We start from the raw sequence: 23,648 nt of genomic DNA on the forward strand, positions 1-23,648 counted from the left end.
GAATCATAGAACCATGGAATAGTTAGGGTAGGAAAGGAGCTTGAGATCATTTAGCTCCAACCCATGCACAATTTTAACACAAAGAATAGGTTAAATGTACCAATATATTAAATTGTCACTGGTGGAAATGTCTTCATTCCAGGCTACCTAAGTTTGTAAATATGTGAGGTGCAGAGCCATTGGAGACCACAACCCTGGTACGAAGGTGTGGACTCCATGAAACAAAAGAGTCCTTCAAATTCAATAACAACAACTTTAAGTAATCTTTTGTGTTTGCCATGTGGTAGAGTCCACGTTCATCACAAAGCTGCCAGAACATAAATCTGATACAAACTACTTTGGATTAGATAACACAGCAGAAAGAGCTTTACTGGGGTACTGTGACAGGTTTTATGAACTTCTTAAAGAAACAGAACTTGGAAGCACTACTGGTGTTATTACCTGGTGGGCTTGGACACTCAGCACTAAGAGGGGAGGAAGGAAAAATCCCTACCATTCAGAAAATAGAACAGTACTTGAAACTTGTACTAAGACACACTTGGCTTTCAACCTGAAATCTAAGTCAGTTGTACTTAAAGCTGAGTCCTGTGAACCCAGCATGTTCTACCCTCCTCAAACACAACCACGGGCTCTCCTCCCCCTGATTTTACAAATCCTCAGAGTCCAGGATCACTTCACTATTCTTTCCTCTGAGGGTCTCTCATCTTTTAACATTGCTAGGCAAGTACATAAGTAAAAAGGGGTAAAAAGAACTAGGAATTTGCCATACATGCACCAACTTCCACAGACTACCTGCCTCTGCATAGTACTTTCATGCGCAGAGACTGCCAAGTAGCCCCTGAGATGCACCAGCACAGAGAACAGCAGCTAGGCAGGGACCAAGTTCACAGTGAGCTGCTTGTGTGGCTCTGCTTGGGGCTCTGTCCAGCCCTGGGCTCCACTCTAGCCTGCCTGAGTTACTAACCAGTTTCTCTGGTTTTCAACAAGTCATACATCAGCCAGAACCAGCCCACATGGTTTGAAAGAACCTTTCTCAGGTGTCCTGGTGAGGGTTAGGGGTGTGCCCCCATGCAGACTACGTATGGGCTGCTGTGATCCCAACATTTTCCTCTTCAAGAATCCCTCATTCTCTCCTACAATAGCATTTTAATGCCCTAACTACTTTCCCTAAGTAGATGGGTTCTCTAAGCATCACTATCAGGTTTTCTGTACTCACCTACACTGATGCTGTAGCAGGGTACCCTCAACTCCCCCATACTGGGGTTGCTGTGTGTCTCCCACCCTTTTTCCTTCTAACTTCAGATCTTCATTCTCCTCCAGTTCTGCAGAGGTTGCACACAAGCCCTGTGTTTATCTGGTGACAGATCTTTCAGTATGCTCACATGATGACTTTTCTAGAGTGATGGACAGAGATGAGATAAAGGCATTGGTATGCGGGTGCCATCACCCAGTTCCTTCATCTACAAACGCAGTGGTATCTAAATTACTGCTGCTCCCTTATTTTTCCCTTTTTGATTTCCTACTATTTTCAGAAATTACTGTTCTGTCTCCCAGTAATAATAGGAAGTCTCTGAAATTGTTGCAGTTGATCAGATGGAGCATTTAGAAGTTGTCCTGTTCCAAGCAGTCAGAGAGAAATGATGTCCAGATGAGCATGCAGACTCACAAGTTTAGCCTTAAACATTATGAAAACCAAAGGCAATCTTCGGTCATTTCAACCTTGAACTGAATGAAGCACAGTAGGATAACCTTCAGTTCGTCTTGGGAAAAGAAGGTTTTCTTGATGACATCCCAAGTGACTTCCAAATCTCAGAATAAAAGGAAAGGTGGATCCAATGGTTTGCATTATTCCTAACTTTCAGACTGAACTATGGGACAACAGTGAAATATGATTCTCAAAAACAGAAAGGTGAATTGTTCTGCATCTGTTAAACTCCAGTGACTCTGAAGAACACTATCCCTGTTCCTAAGTACAAGTATTTTTCTAGCTTTCAGAATACAGTGAGGGTTCTGAACATCCAGCTGGGTTTGTGTGCATCAGCTGAGTCAGAAGGTGCCATGCAGCATTTCTAGCAGCTTTGCAAATATTGTTACAGGCTGAAGCACAAGGCTGTGCTCCGGGGGACATATCTGACCCACACGATGCCTTTTCAACTCTCTGCTTTTCCTGCATCATGTACATCATGAGTGAATAGGGGGAAAACATGTAAACAAGAACAGAAAAGGTTGTTGCAACTTCATTAATTCTGATCACTTAATACATTGTAAATTGAAGTGTATGAATTCCATTCTCTTGAGCACCAGGGTAAATTTGAAGAATCTCTATTGACTTCATTTACACTGATATGCATTAGAATAGTTTCTGGCACATTCAGAATCAAAATAATTATTACAGCAACATTGAAGAGCAGAAGGCACCTCGTTCCCATTTAGATGACTAAATGAGGGCCAGACTTACAGAAGAATTTACCAATTAAAAATACATTCTTAATTCTTTTCTAACGGCAGAGCAGAGGCTCAGCCTCGGGGCCTAAGCAGTTTAGGGCTGGAGGACTGGCCTTAAGCAGGGTTACGCTTTGCACCTAACTAATGAGAACACAGTGCTCTGACTACTGTCCTCTGAACCTGCTTCTCATAGAAGATGAACTCTATACAAGGAGGCAGAACTATCTGAACAACTTTGTCAGGCCAATATTCAGAGTGGTACTGATACATTTTGAAGCTCTTTCCTTACAGGTCCCCTCAGAGGTCATGAGGAATCCAGGAGAATTTTTTTTTTCCATGCAAAGACAAGCACTGCTTTGGAATTCTTCACTCTGTGGTTAGGATGCTGTCCATGAAATCTTATACTAGCTTTCCTAGACGATGAAACACTTGACGCCTTCCAGGCACCAAAAAGAATACCAAATATCTTCATAAATACCCTAAGTTTCTGGAAGAGAGAGAGGTAACACAGCGGGAGAAGGAACCTGAGAAGTCCCCAGTAAAAAGAAACCACTGGAGTTGCAATAGCAGGGAGCTGCCTGTCTTCTGCTGCTGCTGGTTTGTCTGCAAGGAAGTCCCGAGAAAGTAGATCTAAAGAGATGCCCTTGAAACATGCAGCTCTGAGTGCCCGAAAAGGAGACAGCGAAATGTCTAGAGAGCTCCTCCTGCCGGCTGCTTCTTGACGGACACAGCTCTTGCCAACAGACCGATTTTCGGTGTGCTCTGCAGGAAGCTGGAAATGAAGGGAGGCAAAGCTAATGCCACATCTTTCTCATTCGTAATAGCAATAAATCAGCGTGATGCCACAGTGTCCTTCGTATCGCTGCCCATTTACTCTCCGACTCCTCAGACAGATGGAGATGGTGGGCGTAAAGGCTGTGGTCAAAGCCCAGCACAGCAGCTGCTGAGAAGCCCATAGAGATGGGCCAGGTCTGAGGCCAACCAGAAAGTTAAGGCAGCAATTCATGATCAGCAAGGTCCACAGCCAGGCACAGACATCCTTACAACCTACCCCAGATGAGGATGGAGGTCAAGGGCAGCTCTATGCATGGCTCCCAAGCGGGGAAGCCTAGCAGGTTTCTCTCAGCATTTTGGCACACAGCTCTTGCCACAGCACTCTGGTCCAAGATTACACTCCACCATATCAGGGCAGATCCTGAACACAGGCTGTCAAACTTGTAGGACAGGGGGAAGAGGTTGCAGAGTCAGCTGGTGCACTGTGGCCCTGACAACACGCTGCCCAGCACAGGCACTGAAGAACATAAAAATCATCTGAGGTGCTGACAAGAGAACCTGGGTACAAACATGCCACAGGGGTTGGCAGTGTGAAAGATTAACAACTTCAGCTGTTTCAGGGTCTGATCAGGTATGACCTTTGCAGGGCACTGCATGTGTGCTTTTGTTTGCCAGTCTGTCAGGAAACACCTCCTTCTAAGAGTAAAACTGCCACTGGGATGTAATGACAAATCCCCTCCAAGGTTTTTGCCTATAACTTCAGCAGAAGAAAAAAACAAATGTAAACTAATCCTGGCTTCCCATAGAAAAATCCATCCACGCCACACACTTCATGATGTTTCAACTGCTCAGTTCTTTGGTCAAGCTATATCCCCAAAGAAGTAAACAGACAAAACATCCTGGCATCCCATTTCCTACTCCCTCATTGGTAACACAGATCTCACAGGCCAGTCCAACACCCACACCCCTGCGTGCAGGAGGAGGGAAAACACCCTGAGGTGACAAAGCTCAAGAGGCAGGTAACAACTACCTTCAAAAAACGAGCTTATCAAATCAACAGGGGGAAGAGTAACCCTTTGGAAAGGGGTGACTGTGATTATCTTACTGAGTTACAACTGAGAATATCAAAGACACAGAAGGGAAGGAAAACAATGTGAGGTGAGCATCCAATAGTGTTCCCAGCTGGACTGACACTGATATACTGCTTAGATTAAACTAGTCTGCCCTGCAAAGGCTGTGTGGCTACAGCAGAGAGCAATGGTCTACTGGAAAAAGAACATCTTTTATCAATATTAACAAATTCTCCAGATTATGTAAATTATTCTGGAATAAAAGTCACATTTACAAGAAGAACCCATAATTTTGCTGAGATAGGGATATTTTGTCTCTTTCTGTACAGAGTACTGAGTGTATACAGGACTGTTACTAAATGTGGTTCTTCTGCCAAGCAATTGTATTCCTGTACTTTATATTTCCAGTGTGAAAACTCTCTAATGAAACATTTTAAACCAAAGCCGTTTCCTTGGAGCTGCCTCTGACCTTCTTTTCCTCCTTTCTCAGCTCAATCTCCCTGCCAGGATGAATTCAGACCTAATGTCTGCTCCTCCCACCGGGCTTTTGGATATGTGACAATATCCTAGTCACTGGGAGCTGTGCCTGCTGGTGTCCATTGTCTTGGGTCCAGTTTGGGAGAGGGCTTTAAAGGAAAAGCCCAGAATGAAACTGATGAAGAGTCCAATGATTTACAGGAATGGCCAACCACACAGCTCGATTCTACAACCGTTTATCAGCAACTTGTGAATCCTTTGCAGTTATTTCACAAGGCTCCAGCATAGGAACAGTTCAAGGCTCAAGAAGAGGCTTTTGAAAGTTAAAGAAAATTAAATCAATTTGAAATGAGGACCCAATCTCAAAATACTACAACCCTGTGCACCAGCAAGATATGTGGTAGGATGCTGGGGGAACTGTAGGAAGAACTGCCTATTACCCTGCCATGCCAGGCCTGCTACATTCCCTAACAGAGTCCTGACAGGCTAGAAAAGGGAACACACACACAGAGACCAGAGAGGAGCTGCTGGTGCTGCTCTGTGGAATGCATCAGTTTGGTGACGGGCACAGCATGGACATGCAACCTGATCACAGCCACTGCTTAGTACAGCCAAGCAACTACATCATGACACTGAAGTCCCAGTGCAGTGAAAGGAGATAATGTGGGGTCCAAGAAAGGCGAAGCTCATGATGGAGATGGCAAGTGCACTGCCCAGGCAGAACAGGAGTGGAGCTGCGTGACAAGGGACATAGACCATGAATCAGGAGGTGCACCAAAGCATGGCTAATGCCAGGCCCGGGATAATCCAACAATACTCACAGTATGGTGGTGTACTACCAGAACAAAAACAAGTTATATGCCTAATTTACAATCAGTCATAATCTGTGAGGACATTAGATGCCCATACCCCATGACATTATACAAAGAGAGACCCACATGACATCTCTACTGCCTGCCCTAGAGTCTAGATACATGAACAAATACATACCTTGGTAGAAAGTAAAACTGCTTTCTCTGTTAACATCTCCTGTAATCACACTTCAAACAGGGCACAAAAACCTTTGCAGATATCTATCTAATTCCCACACTAAATCAGTATGTTACCTGACAAATGCTTCCACTTAAAGACCAACTGCCCGCTACAAATTCACAACTAGGCTTGAGCCCTTTGTCTACAAACTCTTAAATTCTCTTCTTCAGGCCCCAGTTCCCCTTTCCATCAGTGTTCTGCAACTTGCCAGCCTCCTTTATGTCTCAGTTATGTCTGCACAATGTGAGGCAGGCAGACCCATGTGCCCACAAACAGAAAAGCTTCTCCAGCTCACAATAACTCAGCAGGCTTCTGTGATTTTTAGAGACTGCATTAGTGTGTGCCCATGTCTGCTGTCAAATTCCTGCCTGGACACAGGCTCCATGGCTAACCTCAGCCTTACCCCAAACATGAAGCTGCCTCCAAGCCCTCAAAAACATTCATCTTCTCTTGCAGCAACTCTTACACAAAGTGGTGTAAACCTGGCTGGTGCTTCTAGGAAATACAGAACATACTCCTCAGAAGACACGTTATGATTTTATGCCCTCTTTCCGCAATCTATTGAGAGTGGCTGTGCTCCATATCATGCATTTATAACATATAGAACAGATTTGAAGGGTGGATAATCCTCCTGAAGTTTCTAAAGGAAAATGGAGATAAAAACCATGAAAAACAATCCTTCACACGTAGTAGATGCTGAAAAATAAAATCTAAACCTAAGCTAATTTTCCTCTTTAGTGCAAGTTCTGCAATAAAGCAAGTGCATTAAACTGCACTAGCACAAGTTCCCAGGGCTCTTCTAACTTCTAGATGCTTGTCGGGACTATAACATAACAGCAGTGAGCGCTAAACCCTGAGCAGAGTTACTACAACCTTAGCTGCCTTTCACTTAAAACCCTTACCCTGCCCTACTCTAGCTGAGGCTATGAAACAACAATAGGAAGCTGTTCCTAGCGCTCCTACAAGGGAAGCAGTTATTTCCATGTCCTGCCTTATTTTAAACACCTGTACATAGGAAAAATAGCACAGATCACACAAAGACCTGTAACTGAGGCAGGATTTTCCCAATTCATAGACGCTATTGACTGTGATTGCTGTTGGGTGTTTCAACCTCCTCCTCGAGGTGTCTCCACCTCCCATTACAATGTCACAGCAAAAGAAGACCCTGGTGGTCTGCAAAGAAGGAAAAGAGCAAATGGCAAAACAGAACTGACAGTGTTTATGTAACAAAATTCTGAATCAGCAATTCAGAGAAAGTAACAGTTTCATAAAAAGTAGACAAAAAGAGATCTCATTGACAGATGGTGCTACTAACATCAACGGCTTGCATGTACGAAGCACTCAGCACCCCAAATCCTCAAAATAGTTTAGAAACAGGAATACACTACTAAGGCATTCATAGGGCTTCGTTAAAGTAACCAACAATTTACTACCAGGAGGAGGAATAGAATCCAGGCTTTTTTATCACTGTTACTCAGTTACATGCATTATTTTAAAGCAGCCCTTGGATTTACTCATTTTAGTATAGGTTGAGTAAAAGGAAGCACTAAAGCAAAAGAAACGTGTTCTACATCTTAAACCAAGATTTTCCTTGTGGAACAGCAATAAGGATACCCTGCAGCCTCAGGTTTTCCTATGCAGCCATAAAGCCTTCATCCTCTTGACTGTGCTGGTAGTCAGGATAACCCCCAATCCATATTCTATGCCCAGTGCATGCTGCAGGAGGCAAAGATAACAAAGGCTGCGACAAAACTCTATCAGGGAAGTCCTTTTGGGCCCCATTTCCATCAGCTCATAAAAGGAACAGCCTGGACCCACATGCTGGGCTCTGCTAAGGCTGCTCCAGGCTGCAGCTCTTCATTTGCAAAAGAAATGACCCATTCATTTCTCTCTGACCTCTGCAGATACTTCAGACTGCTGACCTCATCTGCCAATGGCCCCCACCACTGCCCCAAGCTTCCTCAAACAGGTGCTCCTGGACTGAAACCTCTGCCTTCCTAGGCAAGCAGCTAACGAAGCTTCAAGAATCCTGTTCCCAGGGGACTGCCTGTGCACAGGTTGGGAATGTTCAGCCCTCAAAGGCGTCATGTCCTATGCAGAAAAGCAGAGGCCATAGGAAAAGGAGGTACAGATGAAAGGATGTAAATGTAACAGAGTCAACTAAAGTTAACAAATAGACTTGCTTGTGTGCAGGTGTACTTGGCAACACAGACCTCTTCCCTGCAACTACTTCAACTCTCCAGCTGCACTTGGTGTTAGTGTGTGGTTGTACAAACAGGTCCTCTGGTTCCTGTAGAGGACAGAGTGGCTTGTGACTGGGATGCTCCCGTGCCTCCAGGCTGTTTTGTGTTCACATGAAAGGCAACAATGGAACTTCAGCAGGGGAATCTGTGTGCTTGCACTACATTCCAGGAAAAAGACATGCTCATCACCCATTTACCTTGGCATTCCCAGCCTTATTACTAAGAGTACCACAATCCACATTGACTTTTGTTTTTAACAACGCCATTCTTGAGGGATTACCCCATTTCACTGCTAAGGTCACACAGGCCTTTGGTGGCTGGACTGGGAATTCAGTGCTGGTTTTAAGTCCAAGTTCAGAGCCCTGCACACCGGACTAATCTCTAGACAATAACATTTTTCTACTTGGCAAAGAGGTGGGAGCTTTCAGGTCTGCAAGAATGCTGAGGTCATCAGATGGAACCACAGATACAGCACAAACTAACATTACTTTTATGTCAGTTTTATTGAAAAACTAAGCAAACTAGGTCAGTTTTTTCCACTGGTCTCCAAAGAAGACCCAATTACCAGAATGAACATAACGATATTTAATATGTAAGCCTGTTTGGAAGCTGAACTGTTTGTTCTGAGTGCCACACAGGCACCAGCTCTTGCTACTGGCAGAAGAGGCCTGTGAATCAGAGCCCAAAGTCTGATGCAAGAGAAACTTGGGCGTCTCAAGCTGCTTTCCCCAGCAGAGAACAACCCTATTAGTTTGAGAAAGTCCCCTGCCTGCTTTCTCTCTGAGTAATTAAGAGTGAAATCCTCCTCTCAGTGACCCCAATGCTCTCAGCCTAGGCTGATTTACACATGAAAGGAACCCTCTGAGGGGCTTTCTCCCTTTCACATTCACAACCAGGCAGGACCTATAAATAAAACCGTTCTGAAAACAGGAGCTTTCAAAAAGGTCTGTGTATGTGCACAAATGTGTATGAGAGAAAGGGAATGGATGTGTGCACTTGAGAATGCGTGTGTGTTTGCATGCATATGTGTAGAGTGGCTGAGAAGAATGTGCATTCAGACACCAGCCTGCATGCAAACAAGTGTACTCCGAGAAGCATCTACATGGATGTGTGAGTGTGGATAGGTAGCGGGAGCACTTACAGGAGCAGGAGGGCATGTCCAGGCAGGTTCCCAGCTCACAGCGTTCCAGGGGACACTCGTCCAATTCTGCTGAGTCACCCTGGAGTTACACATAAAAAGACAGAGAGCAGACTTAGACCCAATTGTGCACATGAGAGTATGTTTGTGATACACTTTCCCTCTCTAAAGCAGTAAAGTACTTGCAGAACAAAACCACTAGTGTTTTCCATTGCTTTAGAGGTAACAGAATCAGGTCTCAGGGCATGTGTTCCTAAGGCTTAGGCGGAAGGTGAGATTTTTTAAAAGCAGTATCTTTTCAGCTGCCCAGGGGAGCAGAACGTTGCATTTCCCAGGGCTGGCACTGGTCAACAGCAGTTTTTAGCTTGCTGGAACAAAAACCCCTCAAAGTTTGAAAAATAAAACATGGCTGATGCCATGAAAATTATGTCAGAAAATCGGAAAGACAATGACTGCCTTTACAGCAGCTTATAAACACAAAAATGCCTCAATGTGAATCAGTTCCCCTCCCCACCCTGTCCTGTTCACCCCCGTGCCTATGCAATCAGGATATTTCCCTTTCCACAAGGCCTAAGAAGGACCCTGCACAGCTTCCAGGAAACTGGCAGTTAGTGTGACCCTGCGCTAATACAAAACAGGTGACAGAGAGCTCTGAGCCAAGCCACGGCAGACTGCAGGGTTTCATAAAGCAGGTACCACTCTGCCAACATTTGCCCCTGCAAGAGGAGGCCTTTTAAGACCTGGCTACATCATAATAGTTTGCGAAGCGCAAACTGTTTTACTCCACTGCTCCTGACCAGCTGAATCACTTGCTCACTGAGCTGTGCCCATGCTAATGCCAGCAGTGGGGCGATACGTGTGCTGGCACCACTGGACCTGCACTGCTGCCTGGCTGGGGACTCCAGCGTGTGAGGTGGGGAGGCTGCACCCTGTGCCCTCCTGACTCCATCACTGCTAGTCACAGCTCCTGGATCTCTCCCTTATTCAATTCTTATGCAAACATTTAGAAGCAGGCAGTAAAAAGCACAAAGGAGGAGACATTAGGAGTGCACAGCCTCACAGAAGTGCACAAAGCAGAAAATGTCTCTTCTGCTAATTCAAAACACTCTCCCCAGCTCCTTGCACTAGGGAGGAGTGTGTGTGAGCAGGGATGCAGAGCTCCCCTCCTACTGATCTCGCAGCTAAAGCCCTCCCCCAGTTCCCAGGGTCTTCAAATGAAGATTTGCATAGTACTTCCAGAGCATTCCCGAGAGAAGGGACAATGGCTCTCTCAACGCCCTCTCCCCCCCTCCTTCTCTCCCTCCCAAAGCTGATAAAGCCCTGGTGAAAAGGGGAACAAAGGATTTACAGATGTCAGAATATTGATTTCCGCAGTTCCGGGACTACAGGGAGAAGATGAAGAACCCCCCAGAAACTCTGTGAAGTCTGAGACACAGACGCTATCTCTGCAGCACGAACTTCGCCTTTTGAAGGCAGTATCTGATGGAGGAAACATTGCTATTCGAGAGGGATGAGCCGATCCCTGAAAACTTGAAAACGCATGGAGATGAGATTACAGCGTGAAAGCACAGAGAGCGCGTTTGTTGCTCCCAAACCTTCGAAACGGAGAGGCGCTTACCGTGACAGCAGTTTGCCACCCGGCGGGCCAGCGCGGCATTGCTCTGAGCCCCTGCGGCCCCAGCTGACCGTGTCACCTCTCATCAGAGACTCACGCTGTTACCCAGGTCCTCTCTGCTACCCACCACTGCAGCGAGGAAAAGGAAGAAAAAGAAAGGCTAAAGATGAATCTCTGGAAAGATACTTTGAATTATAGCGGAACCTCCCTATCTCAAAACTCACTAAATTTAGGGCTGTTAACCTGAAAGCTGATGTTTCCTGCCTCAGTGTGCGTTTCTGTGCCTAGCACAGATAAAACCAAGCTTTCTTTTGTGCCAGAAACGTTCTTTTCTGTCAGTGTAGTGAGTCAGCTCCACCTCCACTGAACACCGGCTTGCTGCAATCGTTCAGATTCTGCTAAACTGGCAAGACAATCCAACGTGCTGCATACCCAATGGGAGATGTTTACCAGGTAGCCAAGTCAGACAACAGTTCTGGACTGTACCAGTACCATGGAAACAGCTTTCTCTGTTGGCTACCAGCACTGTATACATCTATTTATATATATAAAATATTATATATATAGTATGTATACTATATAATATGTATTATATAGTATACCTTATATATGTGCTATTAGATATATTTTTTCCTTTTTCAGAGCTAACCTTGGAGCATTTCTGCACACAGAAGCCTGCCAGGATGCAGCATCTTTTAGAAAAATGTACACATTGAAACCTCCTCAAAATCCTGGATGTAGAAAGGTATTTTTAATGTTAATCTAGTTTCTACACCAAGCTACAGGCCCTCAAATAGGTCTGCTCTGGCAAAACCCACGTGGAGGAAGTCCTCCCTGCAGGGCAGTGCTGCACACCGCTGGGTTCAATAGGGGTTGCCAGGCACAGGGCCACAACCAGGCAGAGCCACTGAGGCAGGGGCAGAGCTGACTGCTCATTCATCGCCATGTTCCCTACCCCTCTGTAAAAACACAGCGTACGCTGTGGGGATGACTGCAGTCACCACAGTGACAATAGCCGTGACGTATTGCACAGTTCAACGTATTTCATACAACTGTACCGAAACGTTCCTCACAATAGAAAAGGATCCAGGTTTCTTCAAGTAGCTGCCTGTCTTCCCTCAGCTAGAAGGTATTTTTCACATGGCATCTTCTGTGTCTTCCAGCAGTCACTCCTGATTAATGGTACATCTCAAGACTATATGAATCAGACCCATTAGACTCCTGAGGTACCTAATAGGTAGATTAATCACAGCTGTCAGGATGACAAACCCTAAGCAAGCCCCATTTTAGATCGGTGTAGCTCAGATTGCAATGAAACTGCCACCGTGCTCAGGTTCAGGAGACCTCAACCCCACATCCAGCTGCCCTCCACAGCCCCTTCTTGCTCCACAGGTGGCAGAAGTGCTCGCAAGGAACTTCTTTTAGTTACCACAGCTTGCTCCAAGCCCCTGCGTCCAACCTGGCCTTGAGCACTGCCAGGGATGGGGCAGCCACAGCTTCTCTGGGCACCCTCACAGGAAAGAACTTCCTACTCCCCTCATGGCTGCCCCACTCGAGGAACCCTTCAGCCCATCCCCTCAGCACCAAAATGGCGCCAACCCCCTCTATGGAGGCGCATGCGCAACATGGCAACCTCAGCCCGCGGCAGCTCAAGGTCAGGCTGGCAGGAGAGCGCTGCGTGCATGCGCGCAGCCGTTGTGTCCCCTGCCGGCCGCCGTCGGCTCCAGTTCCGGTCGCGGTTCGGACATGGCGGCGCTCGGAAGGGTGTCCCGGGCGCTGCTCGGTGCCGCCGCCCCGCGCTCCCTGCCGGGGCGGAGCATGTCGGCTGCGGCCCACGAGGGCGGCGGAGGTAACGGGGCTCTTCGGGGCGAGGGCGGTGTCGGGCCGTGGGCCCTTGTCCTTGACGGCCGCTGCCCTTGACGGCGCTGTCCTTTCGCGGCGGGCGCGGTCGGTGCGAGCCCCGGCTGTGCCCCGGCGTGAGCCGTGAGCGCAGGGTCCCCGCGCAGAACGGGAGGGAGCCCCCGCCGGAGTGAGGAATGAGAGCGTTCGTTGTCTTGTCAGCCCCCTTAGCTGCGTTTAACGTGCGCCGAGTCGCTAACGCTGATGGAAACGTTTAGCTTGTCCTAATTCCTGTTGTGCTCCCCACCAGCCCGCATGTGGAAGACGCTGACCTTCGTGGTGGCCCTGCCCGGGGTGGGTGTTTGCATGCTGAACTGCTACCTGAAAGCGCACAACAAGCACGAGAGACCCGAGTTTATTCCCTACACTCACCTCCGGATCCGGACCAAGGTATCTGTTTAAAGGCCCTCCTTTTCTCCTGTGAGTGCAGAGCTACCACAGTACCCGCAGCTTGCTTGTTCGCTACATGAGGTGCCGTGCACTTAGCCATGATCTTGACTTGTGGCTTTGTCTCTGAGATAGCCAGCTCCTTACAGATCAGGTGAAGCACCTGTGGTATTCACAAGCCTTCCCACCCCAAGTAATCCTGCTAATGGCTTGCTGGAAAACATTACAGTCTTGGAGCTGCCGTGCTTACCTTAAGCTAATATGGATCTGAAAGGTAACAGAAGATCCCAAATTCTCAAAACTGGGGCCCTCCTGCTGTAGTACAGCTGATAGCAAAGATCCTTCCAGCACCTAAAGGGGCTGACAGGAAATCTGGAGAGGGGCTTTTTACAAGGGCATGCAGGTGTGAAACAAGGGGGAATGGCTTTAAGCTGACAGATTTAGATGAGCTCTTAGGCAGAAGTTCTTCCCTGTGAGGGTGCTGAGGCGCTGGCACAGGGTGCCCAGAGAAGCTGTGGCTGCCCCATCCCTGGCAGTGCTCAAGGCCAGGTTGGACACAGGGGCTTGGAGCAAGCTGCTCCAGTGGAAGGGGTCCCTGCCTGTGGCAGGGGTTGGAGCTGGGTGAGCATTATGGTCCCTTCCAACCCAAACCATTCTGTGATCTTGTTTAGAGAAAGCAGCTCCAGCTCAGGAGATGTTCTCCATCTCTTGCTCCTGCAGCCCAGGAACAGATGCCAACTTGTTTCATTCACCAGCCTGTGGAGCTGTGTGACGTCTGAGTCCCTGTTGCTGTTGGTTTCCTGTGCTTTACGGATCACTAAGCTGACACTGCCTTGTTTTCTTTCTTCATTCTACAGCCTTTCCCCTGGGGTGATGGGAAGAAAACTCTGTTCCACAACCCCCATGTTAATGCTCTCCCAACCGGTTATGAAGATTAAAACTAAGATCCTGACCAGAGCCAGAACCTTGGCTCTTCCCATCTTGGAACAGAATGCTGTGTGGGAACCATCATTTAAGAAACTCTGTATTCCTTCAGTGACGAAGCTGAACGCTGTGGTGGCCTCTGTCTGTGCTTGTGAAGAGGTCCTTTAAATAAACAAGTGTGAACTTGAATTTAGCACCTGACCTTTTTGTTAATCTGAATCCTTGGATGTTCTTTAGTTCAGTGTTTGCTTAAAACATTGAGGATACAGTGCAGGAGCAAAGGGGTTCAGTTGCATAAATGTTCGTAACTGCTCCTGTATCTGGTACACTGACAACAGGAACGCACTCAGCCCAAGACATTACTTCCTCATGTCTGGTTTAACTGATCACTGTAAACTCAGATGAACAGCTATCAGGCTAACAATGTAGACTGAAATTCAGTACATACTAAAGCACATTCTCCATAATCAGCTATTGCAGTATTTATTAACATCATAAAGGCATTTTCTCTTAGCCCCCTTTGGGGGGCTAAGACAAACCCTTTAGTTGGTGTGTTTCTGCAGTTCACAAAGCAGCACAAGAAGCTTTTGTTTGCTTTCCTAGGCACAAAGGACTCAGAGCTCCGCAAGAGCAGCTTCATGAGCAGGTGAGATCCCTGAGCAGCAGCTGAGGATTTTAACATCACCACCTCTCAAGCTTCAACCCATTGTTTCCCTCGTTCCACACACACCTTCACCACCACAAGCAAAAGCCTAATGGTGATGGTGGCCACCCCAGTGCTTTGTGGTAGTGTGGAAAAGGATGGCCAGGGCTGTGCTGCAGTTCTACTGCAGGAACATGTAATGCTAAAGGAGAGAGAATTCCAGTTCAGGATTGTTTCAGTACCTCAGAAAAGCCTGGAGAAGTATTAAAAGTGTCCTGTTCACATTCCGGCCTTCCTAGAGGTCACAATCAGAACAAAACATAACCTGGTTATATTTATTGGAGCTATGTTACTGCAGGTCCAATAAAGTGCTTTCATACCACTGTTGCTGACACAAAACCATGGTTTAGCCCCTCAGCATTCAGGATCATATAAACCAAACTTCTTCCACCAAAATTCAGCAGCACAGGGAGGACACAAAGAAAATCCACCTCTTTCATACTACTTTTTAAACACTTTCAAGTGTTATATAAATAAGCAAAAGAAATCAGTCACAAAGCAACTACTACCTCAGCCCACTCTAAGAAGCATTCTCCCACTAGAGAGTACATTCATTGGGAAGTTAGCTCAAAGGGCTTTGCACGCTGTTAGATGCTGAACCACCACCAAAAGTCACCGAAAAGGAGGCAGTTACCACATCATCCAGTCTTGGTTTGGATTTTTAACAAGCAGAGAAGGTGCCTGGGGTCTAGAAAGCAGCTTTAACAAAGGTCATATCCAGGTGGCGTTGAGCCACCTGCCTGGTGGTGTTCCTTAGTTCAAAGGTTCCCGTTGGTGACTCCATCCATGCAGCTGAGGTCAAGAGGAGCTGCCAGTTTTTCCTTTGCTTGCGCCCATGAACTCCAGGCCTTCGATGGGTATGTCCTTTTCCTTGATAGCTTTCTGAAATTAGAAAAGCCCCCAAAAGTTAACCTTGACACACCTTGATAGTGCTAATGTAATCTCTGGTGGAAAAAAAGGTTCTATAGAAAGTAGTCTTAAGCTTGGTTTGGATAAAGCTTCACTAGTGGAGATGTTCAAGTAGGTACTGAGAGCTCATAGAGTCACAGACTGGTTTGGGTTGGAAGGGACCATAAAGCTCCTCCAGCTCCAACCCCTGCCACGGGCAGGGACCCCTTCCACTGGAGCAGCTTGCTCCAAGCCCCTGTGTCCAACCTGGCCTTGAGCACTGCCAGGGATGGGGCAGCCACAGCTTCTCTGGGCACCCTGTGCCAGCGCCTCAGCACCCTCATAGGGAAGAGCTTCTTCTTTATATATAACCTGCACTCCCCTTGTTTCAGTTTGAACCCATCACCCCTTGTCCTGTCACTACAGTCCCTACTGAAGAGTCTCCGACATCCTCCTCATACCGGAATGCTGCTGTGGAACTGCACGTAGCCCGGATGCCATCACACAAACCAGCGGGCTCCGGAAGTTTCATTACCGATTAAACCCCAGTAACAGACACCCATGAACCCCTGCGAGTCACGACCGACAGAAACGGAAGGCAAGGGCAGATCCGGAGCGCGGCGGCGGCCTCTCCGGGGGTTACCGGGGGCGCGGCGGGCATCACCTGCACGCAGAGCTGGTAGCGCTTGAAGAGCTGCCCGCAGGGGTCGCCGTTGCTGTCGCCCTTGAGGAACTTGTCCGCGAACCAGCGGTTGAAGCACTGGTCGTACTCGCGCTTCAGCTCCGTGCACGCCTCCCCGACGCTGTTCATCGCGGCGGCGAGCCCCGGCACCGCACCGGGCCCGCCGCAGCCGCCGCTTTGACACGCTTCCGGCGCGGCGCGGTGACGTTCCCGGGGCGCCGTCGGGGGAGCGGTATGCGGGCGCTGCCCCTCGGCCGGTGGCTCCGCGGCGCTGTCCGGGCCCGATCGGGCGGACCGGGGAGGGCCCGCCCCGCGCCGGGCTCCCCGCAGGTACCGCGGCTCGGCCGGGGGTAGCGGGAGGGCAGGGACGAGGGGGGGCGGCCCCGGGCGGTTCCTGCGCCTGCTCCGGTTTGCGCTCCGGTGGGCGGAGAGAACACGAGCTCGACTGGTGTTCTAGGAAAGCAATCGGCGTGTCCCGGCGGCCGTAACCGGGGCTTGCCGTGAACGAGCGCTCCGTTAACAAAAGGGAAGTAGCACTGTGTCAGAGTCGGTTTTGTGTGTGTGTGTGCCGCAGAAGGTGACGGTGGAAGTGCTGGATCACCTGGAACACTTGGCCTTGGTGGATTTCCGTGACGCTGAGGGTGTGGAGCGGCTGCAGAAGGCGATCCAGTTTGCTGATCAGCTTCATGAAGTGAACACGGATGGCGTAGAACCGATGGATTCAGTGCTGGAGGACAGGTGATGAATCAATCACAGCAGCCTCCCTGTGCCAGTTACTGCACCAAACTGCTGCTGTAACCCCTTTGTTGTTTTCCCCCTGGGAATGGCCCTGGTTGTGCATTCGGCTCCTTTGCTTACAGACAAGTCTAACGCTGGTGCTGTGTGGAAGGCAGATGTCATTGGCACCCTTGCTCTGTATGTGCAAGCACAGAAACTCCCAGTTCCTTGGTGCATCTTACTCTGCATGAATGATTGGCACATACTGCTCCCAGATAGCTGTCAGTGGCATTCTCGTGCTTCAGAATGTTCCAATACTTGTCTTACTGCTTGCTTAAGACCAAAACCAGGTTTAAAGATAAGCCATGCTTCCTGCTTCGTATGGAATAGCTGAAAGACAGACAGTAATCTTTGTTCTTCAGGTGTCTGTATCTCAGAGAAGATGATGTTACAGAGGGCAACTGCACAAAAGAGCTGCTGAAGAATGCCAGAGAGAAAGTAGAAGAATATTTTGTAGCCCCACCAGGTATTGTCTTGCATATAAAAACCTCTTAATCTTGCTTGACTTAACCTGGGGAATGTAACCCACCATAGCTGCATTCACTTGCAGAAGCACTAGCTTGTAATACGGAAGTGCTTAGAGTAAACCGGAGATGCACTTTTGTGCTAAGTTGTACTACCCAGAGGTAACTTACAGCTGATCTCACACCTTTCTTTCTGTTCTCTATCAGGTAACATCCCTTTGCCAAAGCTGGAAGAACGAGAGACTTATCTGCAGAGCTCTTAGCCCAGAGCCCAAACGCCATTCCAGTGTTTTATTTAGGAAAACTAAGTTTTGCCACAGCCAGAATACTCTGGTGTGTATTCTGATCGAAAGAAGAGCACTCACAAGATGATTTACGGTAGAAGGTGAAACAAGTTTAATAATGCCGCTGTAATAGTCAATGTTTATGAAGCTGAAAGGCAGTGTGACAGATGATCTCAGTGCTTTTATTTAGCCAAGTGAACTGGATGTTGCTGTTTAAGATACTGAATGACTTATTAAAGGCTTTAGAAAGAACATTAAAAGGTAATTATTAAAACCCCTCAGAACACTATTTTTCCTCAACAAATTTGTTGGGAAACAAGAGAGATTGGAAAGCTCTTTTGCCTATTTCTCACCTTTAGCTTGACTCTGGCTCTGACCCTGTCAGAAGTAACAGAGCCCCCAGACATCTGGGGGGCCTGGAGGAGGAGACTGTACCATTGCTGCATCTCTGACATAGCTCAGATTTTCATTATGGAAGGAAAGGCACTTTGAGAAGATGATTCACTCAAATATTTTGCTTCTACCGAATATTTCATAGAACAGTTTGGGTTGGAAGAAACCTTAAAGCTCATCCAGTTCCAACCTGCTCCCACAGGCACCTTCTACTAGACCAGGTTGCTCAAAGCCCCGTCCAACCTGTCCTGCAATACTGCCAGGGATGGGGCATTTTGTACTTTTATTCTCATAGATCAAGTGCCTGGAGTTGTACGTAGTTTGAGAAAGCACTTTTCAGGCACAGAACTGGCTGTTCTAAATGGAAGAGTCTTTGCCACAACCATTTTTGTCCTCCAGATGTGTATCTGTAGTGGCACTGGCAATAATTTCTGGATTAACCCATTTTTCCATTTCAAACAAAGCACTGCAGTTATTTGTGTTATTTAAAACACCTTGTGTGGCTAGGCTTGTTGTAAATAAAGAATGTAATTACTTGTGAACTGGGCATTTTTGTTCTGTTGGCACAGGGAACTAAAGGCACACTGACACCTTTATTACTTGTTGGAACAGGTTTTAGGTGTAGACATACTCTGGTATTCTTCAGTGTTCCAGGCAGACTGCTAACAGGAAGCTAGCAACAGCTTTAGTAGAAGCGGTGTGATGAGCAGATACTGCTCTGGAAACAGGTTCACCTTTGATCTGTTTCTAGCTCTACTCTACAAACTCACACAAGCGTCACGTCAGCATCATTACATTTTACTGGCTGTAATTTGGTTGTAAGGGTGCTGAACTTTTACTTCAGATCTCAGAGTTGCAGAAACCACACCCCAGACTGTTAAGTTAATACTCTAGAAGTAAAATGTCTTTGAGCAGGGAGCTCTAGATGCTTTTGTTGCGGCTCAGTTTTAGTTTTGGCTTGGGAAGTTTCCATCTTGAGGGGAAAAAAATAGAATTTGTGCAGGGATATTTCTTTTTATTTGCAAGATAGTGCTGAAAAGTAACTGTTTTCAGCCTGTTACCCTCGAGTAACAGGTATGTATCGATACCTCAAATTCTGTAAGAAGACTGCTGGGCATACACCTCAGCCATCAGCTCCCAGATGGGATGTTTGTCACAGAAAGCCCAGGCAAAGCAACAAAATGGTAGCAAAGAAGTAGCACAGCTCCAAGAACAAAAAACGCCCCCCCCGATTCTGCCTTTCTGCCTTAGGCCAGGAGACTATCACAGGAAGAGGTGCTGTGCAGGGCAAATGGTGAAGACTGCTCCAGCAAACAACATACGTTGTCATTGTCTTATCCTGGCAGAGGATGCTGAGGCTTCCTCACAGAACCTCCAACAGTCAGAGACAAGATAAGATAAGCCAAGGCTCACAGAGAAATACACCTGTTGAAGGAATACCAGAGCAAACTAGAACCAAATAGTCCAGACCATTCACTTTCAGGCCATAAATAGTACAGTAAAGAGCTGAAAACCAAACTTTTATCCTGGCTGGTGCCCTGTCCTCATACAGATATAGGAATCCGTAATTATTTATTCCAGTTGTAACTCCACACAGTAGAAGAGATCATGGCATGCTAAGCTAGGAAAGTGCTAGAAAAGACCCCTGGTGTTGTAATAGGATACCAGTTGTGAGTCTGCCCTTGTGGCTCTCAAGGGCCAGACAGAAAGAAAGTAGGCTCCTCCATGCCTATGTAGGCACATGCTTTCCCTGAAGGCAGAAACTCACCTCATGAGATCATAATTTGATGTCAGCCAGCGTATACAGTGCATGTTCTGTATCTCTCTGCAGAGAAAAGTCCTTACTCCTATTCGGTCTTTCTGTACAGCTGTGTAACAAACACCACCAGCCTGGTGCATGTGTCCCTTCAGGTGCTGCCAGCTGATAGAGGAAGTCCTGTGCATGGCCATGACTATTTCTCCTATGAACTGCATCTCCCACGTCCCTGCAAACAACAGGTAATATAAATCAGAAATTAATGACACACATGTTGTTTTCTTAACATCTCAAGCATATTAGAAGTATATTAAAGTAGTAAGGAGTTTGAACAGTACTGGTGCTAGGTTCAGCCATTAGAGGCTTGCTCTCAACACCAGGGGTACAGGCTGCTTTGACAATGGCCTCTCGGGCCATTCATTATGTGCCATGTGTTAAATGGAAAGCCTAAGCTGAGTGAAAAGCACTACAGCTAGCTTTGCTGGTGTAAGGAATCACAGCTACTGAGTAGGAGCCACTTTCACTCACTGCTCTCAAAGGCTGCATGTTTGGTAAGCTTTGAACTTTGATTTATATTTCTTTTCATGTTTCTCAGGCAAGAAGTAAGAACAATCACTTGTCCTTCTCTTACTTGTGCAGTTACTTCATTATTTCTTTAGGCTTCTATTATACACACACACACACATGCATACATCGTGTAATTATGATGATACTTGAATTCTTTTGAGAGTGTTGAATCAAAGTCTCTGTGTAACGCCACTAATCCAACTCTTTGCAAAGCTGTAACACTGTATTAGTGCTTTAGTCTCAGGCTTTTCAAGGTTCAGACTCTGCAAATGATGAAGTTTTAAAAATATACAAGCTCAGCTGAAAAGTAATTTGTGACTTTTATAAACCATGACAGGGAAGACCTCAAATCATACCATACAACGAGAATGTTAGCAGAGAATTCCCAGCTTGAGAAATCACTACTTGTTCTATCTGTTTTGACCTCCTCCTCTAACTACTGTAGAGAGTGGGGACAATGTTACTTACATAGAAAAAGGAAAAGAAATTTGAGAGCCAACTGCATGGCTGCAGGAGCTTCCAACCCAGTATATGTAGCTATGTTAAAGCAACAACCAAACCAACCATTTGGGCAAAGATGATCCCACATTCCCAGTGCAGCACAGGCTAAGCTTAAAACTGCCAGGTCACTGCTGCTTTCTTACCCACTCTCTCCAGTGAGAGAACAAACTGTCTGATGCCTGTTCCCTGCAGCGCAAAGTGCACATTAAGTGGAAAACACATTTCCTTAATGAAGGGGTTTGTTGCAGCTTCACCACCAATACGGGAATTACAGCCCTGACAGAGACACCTGCAACCACCGGAGCAGGAACCCTCACAGAGGCCAGATGAGCTGCCTGCGGGGCAGAATGTGTTAGTGCCTCAGCCTGCCTCCGGCCTGCCTGGTGCTGTTCCCCACAGCACGGCGCAAAGCCCTACTGGGCCCCAGTTGCACCCTGAGGTGGGGACAAGGTGCCCTTTGTGGTGCTGGTTCATCTGCTTTCACTGCAGGGCCTCGGTGAGCAAGTGGGTCTGGATCTGGGTCAGGTCTTTACAGTATTCTGCCACAGTGCAATTTATAAACCCTGGCAAGTGAATAAATATAGTTAAGGACTCATGTAATAAAATCGCTACCTGTAAATTCCTGGTAACTGCAGTGGGGCAAACATAATGTGTATTTGTGAGGAAACTCATCCTTTTCAATGGTCAATAGATACAGCAAACAGAAGGAAAAGGAAGGAGGCCAGATTCTGAGATGATGTAAATGTGTCTTGTTTCCTTGGAGACCATGGAGATCACTTGACTTATACCTGCTAAGGATTTTCCACTACTATGACGATCTGTAACACATCAGATTGGATTGGAAGCCCTAGCATATGTACTCCAGCTTTACTAAGAACATTTTGAGGTGATTTCTTCAGTTTTAGGAAAAAAAAAAAGAAAGTTGGTTTGTTGCTACTAATTATTATTTTATCTTATGATAGTAACAAGGAGCCACAAGAAAAATCTCTATTAGATGCAGTAATACAGTATGTGACACAGCAAAAAAAGGCCTCAGCTGAAAAGTGCTTACAGTCTAACCTCCATCTGCAAGAGGAACCTCATGATAGGCCTTATCCATTATCCAGTTTTCTTTAGCACCTCCTCTCCTCCATATACCATCCCTGTGTTTGTCTGCCTTGTTGTGTGTTTGTTCTGCCTTCTCCTACAGCTCTGTCCTGCTGGAAACTATCCTTTTTTATCCCTGATCAACAAGGAAGGCTCGAAGGTTTCTCTTTAATGTTTCTCATTACCAACAAGTATCTCACCCACACTGACATTTCCTGCAGTCCTCATCACATCTGTTCCTTCAGCCAACCATTTCTTAATAAATGTGTAGAAATTTGCCTGCAGTTACTGAACACCTCCCTTAATTTCATAACTTTCAGAGCAGGCCCTAGCACACCCTCCCGATGGCAAAGATGGAAAGCAAAGCTGGGGATTGCATCTCTTCCATCTGGAATGCTAAATCCTGGGAGCTAAAGTCAGAAATCATTTCTGAGATACTCTAGAGTGTCAAAAGTATTGTATCATCCAGTTTCAGTATTCTGGTGGCACTATATTCCTCTGAGGTTGCCTCAGAGCTTTCAAAAGCAAAAGCTTGTTTGCAATTATGCTGCTTTTCCTATGAATGCCACTGAGCAGGTACTTATCATATAACAACATGAAAAATATTTGCATTTCAAGTGCGATAGACGACTGCTCTTGAGGCCTTATTTCTATAAGCAAATGGCAGCCCCACCAGCCAGTGCCTGACAAACCTCTTCTAAATTATCCTGTGCTGTTTGTTGTCGAAACGGTGCAGTCTTGTTATTAACAGATCACCAGCTATGGAAGACTCAACAGCAATTTTCTATCTGCTGACAAGAGCAGAAGCAGAAAGTGCCCCAGGGAGAGTGAAACCCAACAGAAGAGAGCCCTGGGGATCTCCCAAAGCATCTTGCTTCATTTGAAACAAACAGATACACAAAAACTGAAACAAAACCCACACACATGTTCCCCCCTCCCCCCGAAAAATAAAGGTGAGGCAAGAGCTGCACAGAGCGAGGTCTGCAGGAGGTACCTTCAATAAGATGTAAGGAGCCTCAGGGAGCCAGTTCATGAACAAAGTTTGGAGCGGACTTGATCACAGTAAGCATAGGTGCAAGATCTCTCTCAGAAGTCACTGAAAGACAAAGGCATTGACAGCAGATGTGAATAGCAAAGCTGATCAAGTGGTATTTTAAAGCTGTGGAGCTCCTTCCTCTGACACGGGTGGGATTCCCCCTCAGAAAGCGCAATTGCTGGAGGAGCACTCCCAGCAGCAAGGGGCCGCTGCAGAGGTCGCTGGGTTAAATGCGGGGTCTCTGTGAGCCCGACCGGAGCGCGGCCTTTGGGAGCCGGGAGCCAGCTATGGAAATACGCCGTACGGCGGACCCGTTCACACGCACGGACAGCGGTATCGGAAGGAACAGCGGCCCGGGGTCACTGGGGAGCGGCGGGGCAGCCATGACCGGATCTCTCCGCACGCAGCCGAACTGCGCGTTACCAGTACCGGTTACCGGTACCGGCACGGGCGCCTCGCCACGCGGCCGCCCGTCGCTATGGGAACCGACGCAGCCCGCGAGGCATG

At 47.1% G+C, this 23,648-nt stretch overlaps 3 protein-coding genes and 2 long non-coding RNA genes across 5 annotated transcripts; 2 read left to right on the forward strand and 3 right to left on the reverse strand.

Moving 5' to 3' along the window:
- Positions 1–9,179: 9,179 nt before the first annotated feature.
- On the reverse strand, positions 9,180–12,080 carry LOC136021064 (uncharacterized). The gene is made up of 3 exons (XR_010615657.1): positions 11,868–12,080; positions 10,798–10,923; positions 9,180–9,261 (listed from the first exon to the last, which is right to left on the reverse strand). It is a non-coding gene; the product is annotated as an uncharacterized LOC136021064 (long non-coding RNA).
- A 426-nt stretch (positions 12,081–12,506) lies between these two features.
- LOC136021163 (cytochrome c oxidase subunit 6A1, mitochondrial) lies at positions 12,507–14,193 on the forward strand. The gene is made up of 3 exons (XM_065693089.1): positions 12,507–12,643; positions 12,944–13,083; positions 13,938–14,193. Exons 1-3 carry the CDS (start codon positions 12,541–12,543, stop codon positions 14,016–14,018), a joined length of 324 nt encoding a protein of 107 aa, XP_065549161.1. The 5' UTR covers positions 12,507–12,540; the 3' UTR covers positions 14,019–14,193.
- A 775-nt stretch (positions 14,194–14,968) lies between these two features.
- On the reverse strand, positions 14,969–16,669 carry TRIAP1 (TP53 regulated inhibitor of apoptosis 1). Its single transcript, XM_065693092.1, has 2 exons — positions 16,260–16,669; positions 14,969–15,589 (listed from the first exon to the last, which is right to left on the reverse strand). Exons 1-2 carry the CDS (start codon positions 16,404–16,406, stop codon positions 15,506–15,508), a joined length of 231 nt encoding a protein of 76 aa, XP_065549164.1. The 5' UTR covers positions 16,407–16,669; the 3' UTR covers positions 14,969–15,505.
- GATC (glutamyl-tRNA amidotransferase subunit C) lies at positions 16,183–18,737 on the forward strand. Its single transcript, XM_065693093.1, has 4 exons — positions 16,183–16,607; positions 16,852–17,015; positions 17,417–17,520; positions 17,726–18,737. Exons 1-4 carry the CDS (start codon positions 16,512–16,514, stop codon positions 17,779–17,781), a joined length of 420 nt encoding a protein of 139 aa, XP_065549165.1. The 5' UTR covers positions 16,183–16,511; the 3' UTR covers positions 17,782–18,737.
- A 452-nt stretch (positions 18,738–19,189) lies between these two features.
- Positions 19,190–23,642, reverse strand: LOC136021168 (uncharacterized). The gene is made up of 3 exons (XR_010615687.1): positions 23,100–23,642; positions 19,964–20,180; positions 19,190–19,620 (listed from the first exon to the last, which is right to left on the reverse strand). It is a non-coding gene; the product is annotated as an uncharacterized LOC136021168 (long non-coding RNA).
- Between the last annotated feature and the right edge of the window lie 6 nt (positions 23,643–23,648).

The sequence above is a fragment of the Lathamus discolor genome, chromosome 12, assembly GCF_037157495.1.
Source record: "Lathamus discolor isolate bLatDis1 chromosome 12, bLatDis1.hap1, whole genome shotgun sequence".
NCBI classification, from domain to species: domain Eukaryota; kingdom Metazoa; phylum Chordata; class Aves; order Psittaciformes; family Psittacidae; genus Lathamus; species Lathamus discolor.

Coding starts and splice junctions, on each gene's coding strand:
- LOC136021163 (XM_065693089.1), top strand. CDS start 12,541: ATGGCGGCGCTCGGAAGGGTGTCCCGGGCGCTGCTCGGTGCCGCCGCC. Junction 12,644..12,943: donor GGCCCACGAGGGCGGCGGAG/GTAACGGGGCTC, acceptor GCTCCCCACCAG/CCCGCATGTGGAAGACGCTG. Junction 13,084..13,937: donor ACCTCCGGATCCGGACCAAG/GTATCTGTTTAA, acceptor TTCATTCTACAG/CCTTTCCCCTGGGGTGATGG.
- GATC (XM_065693093.1), top strand. CDS start 16,512: ATGCGGGCGCTGCCCCTCGGCCGGTGGCTCCGCGGCGCTGTCCGGGCC. Junction 17,016..17,416: donor GATTCAGTGCTGGAGGACAG/GTGATGAATCAA, acceptor TTTGTTCTTCAG/GTGTCTGTATCTCAGAGAAG. Junction 17,521..17,725: donor ATATTTTGTAGCCCCACCAG/GTATTGTCTTGC, acceptor GTTCTCTATCAG/GTAACATCCCTTTGCCAAAG.
- TRIAP1 (XM_065693092.1), bottom strand. CDS start 16,406: ATGAACAGCGTCGGGGAGGCGTGCACGGAGCTGAAGCGCGAGTACGAC. Junction 15,590..16,259: donor GCTACCAGCTCTGCGTGCAG/GTGATGCCCGCC, acceptor TTCTAATTTCAG/AAAGCTATCAAGGAAAAGGA.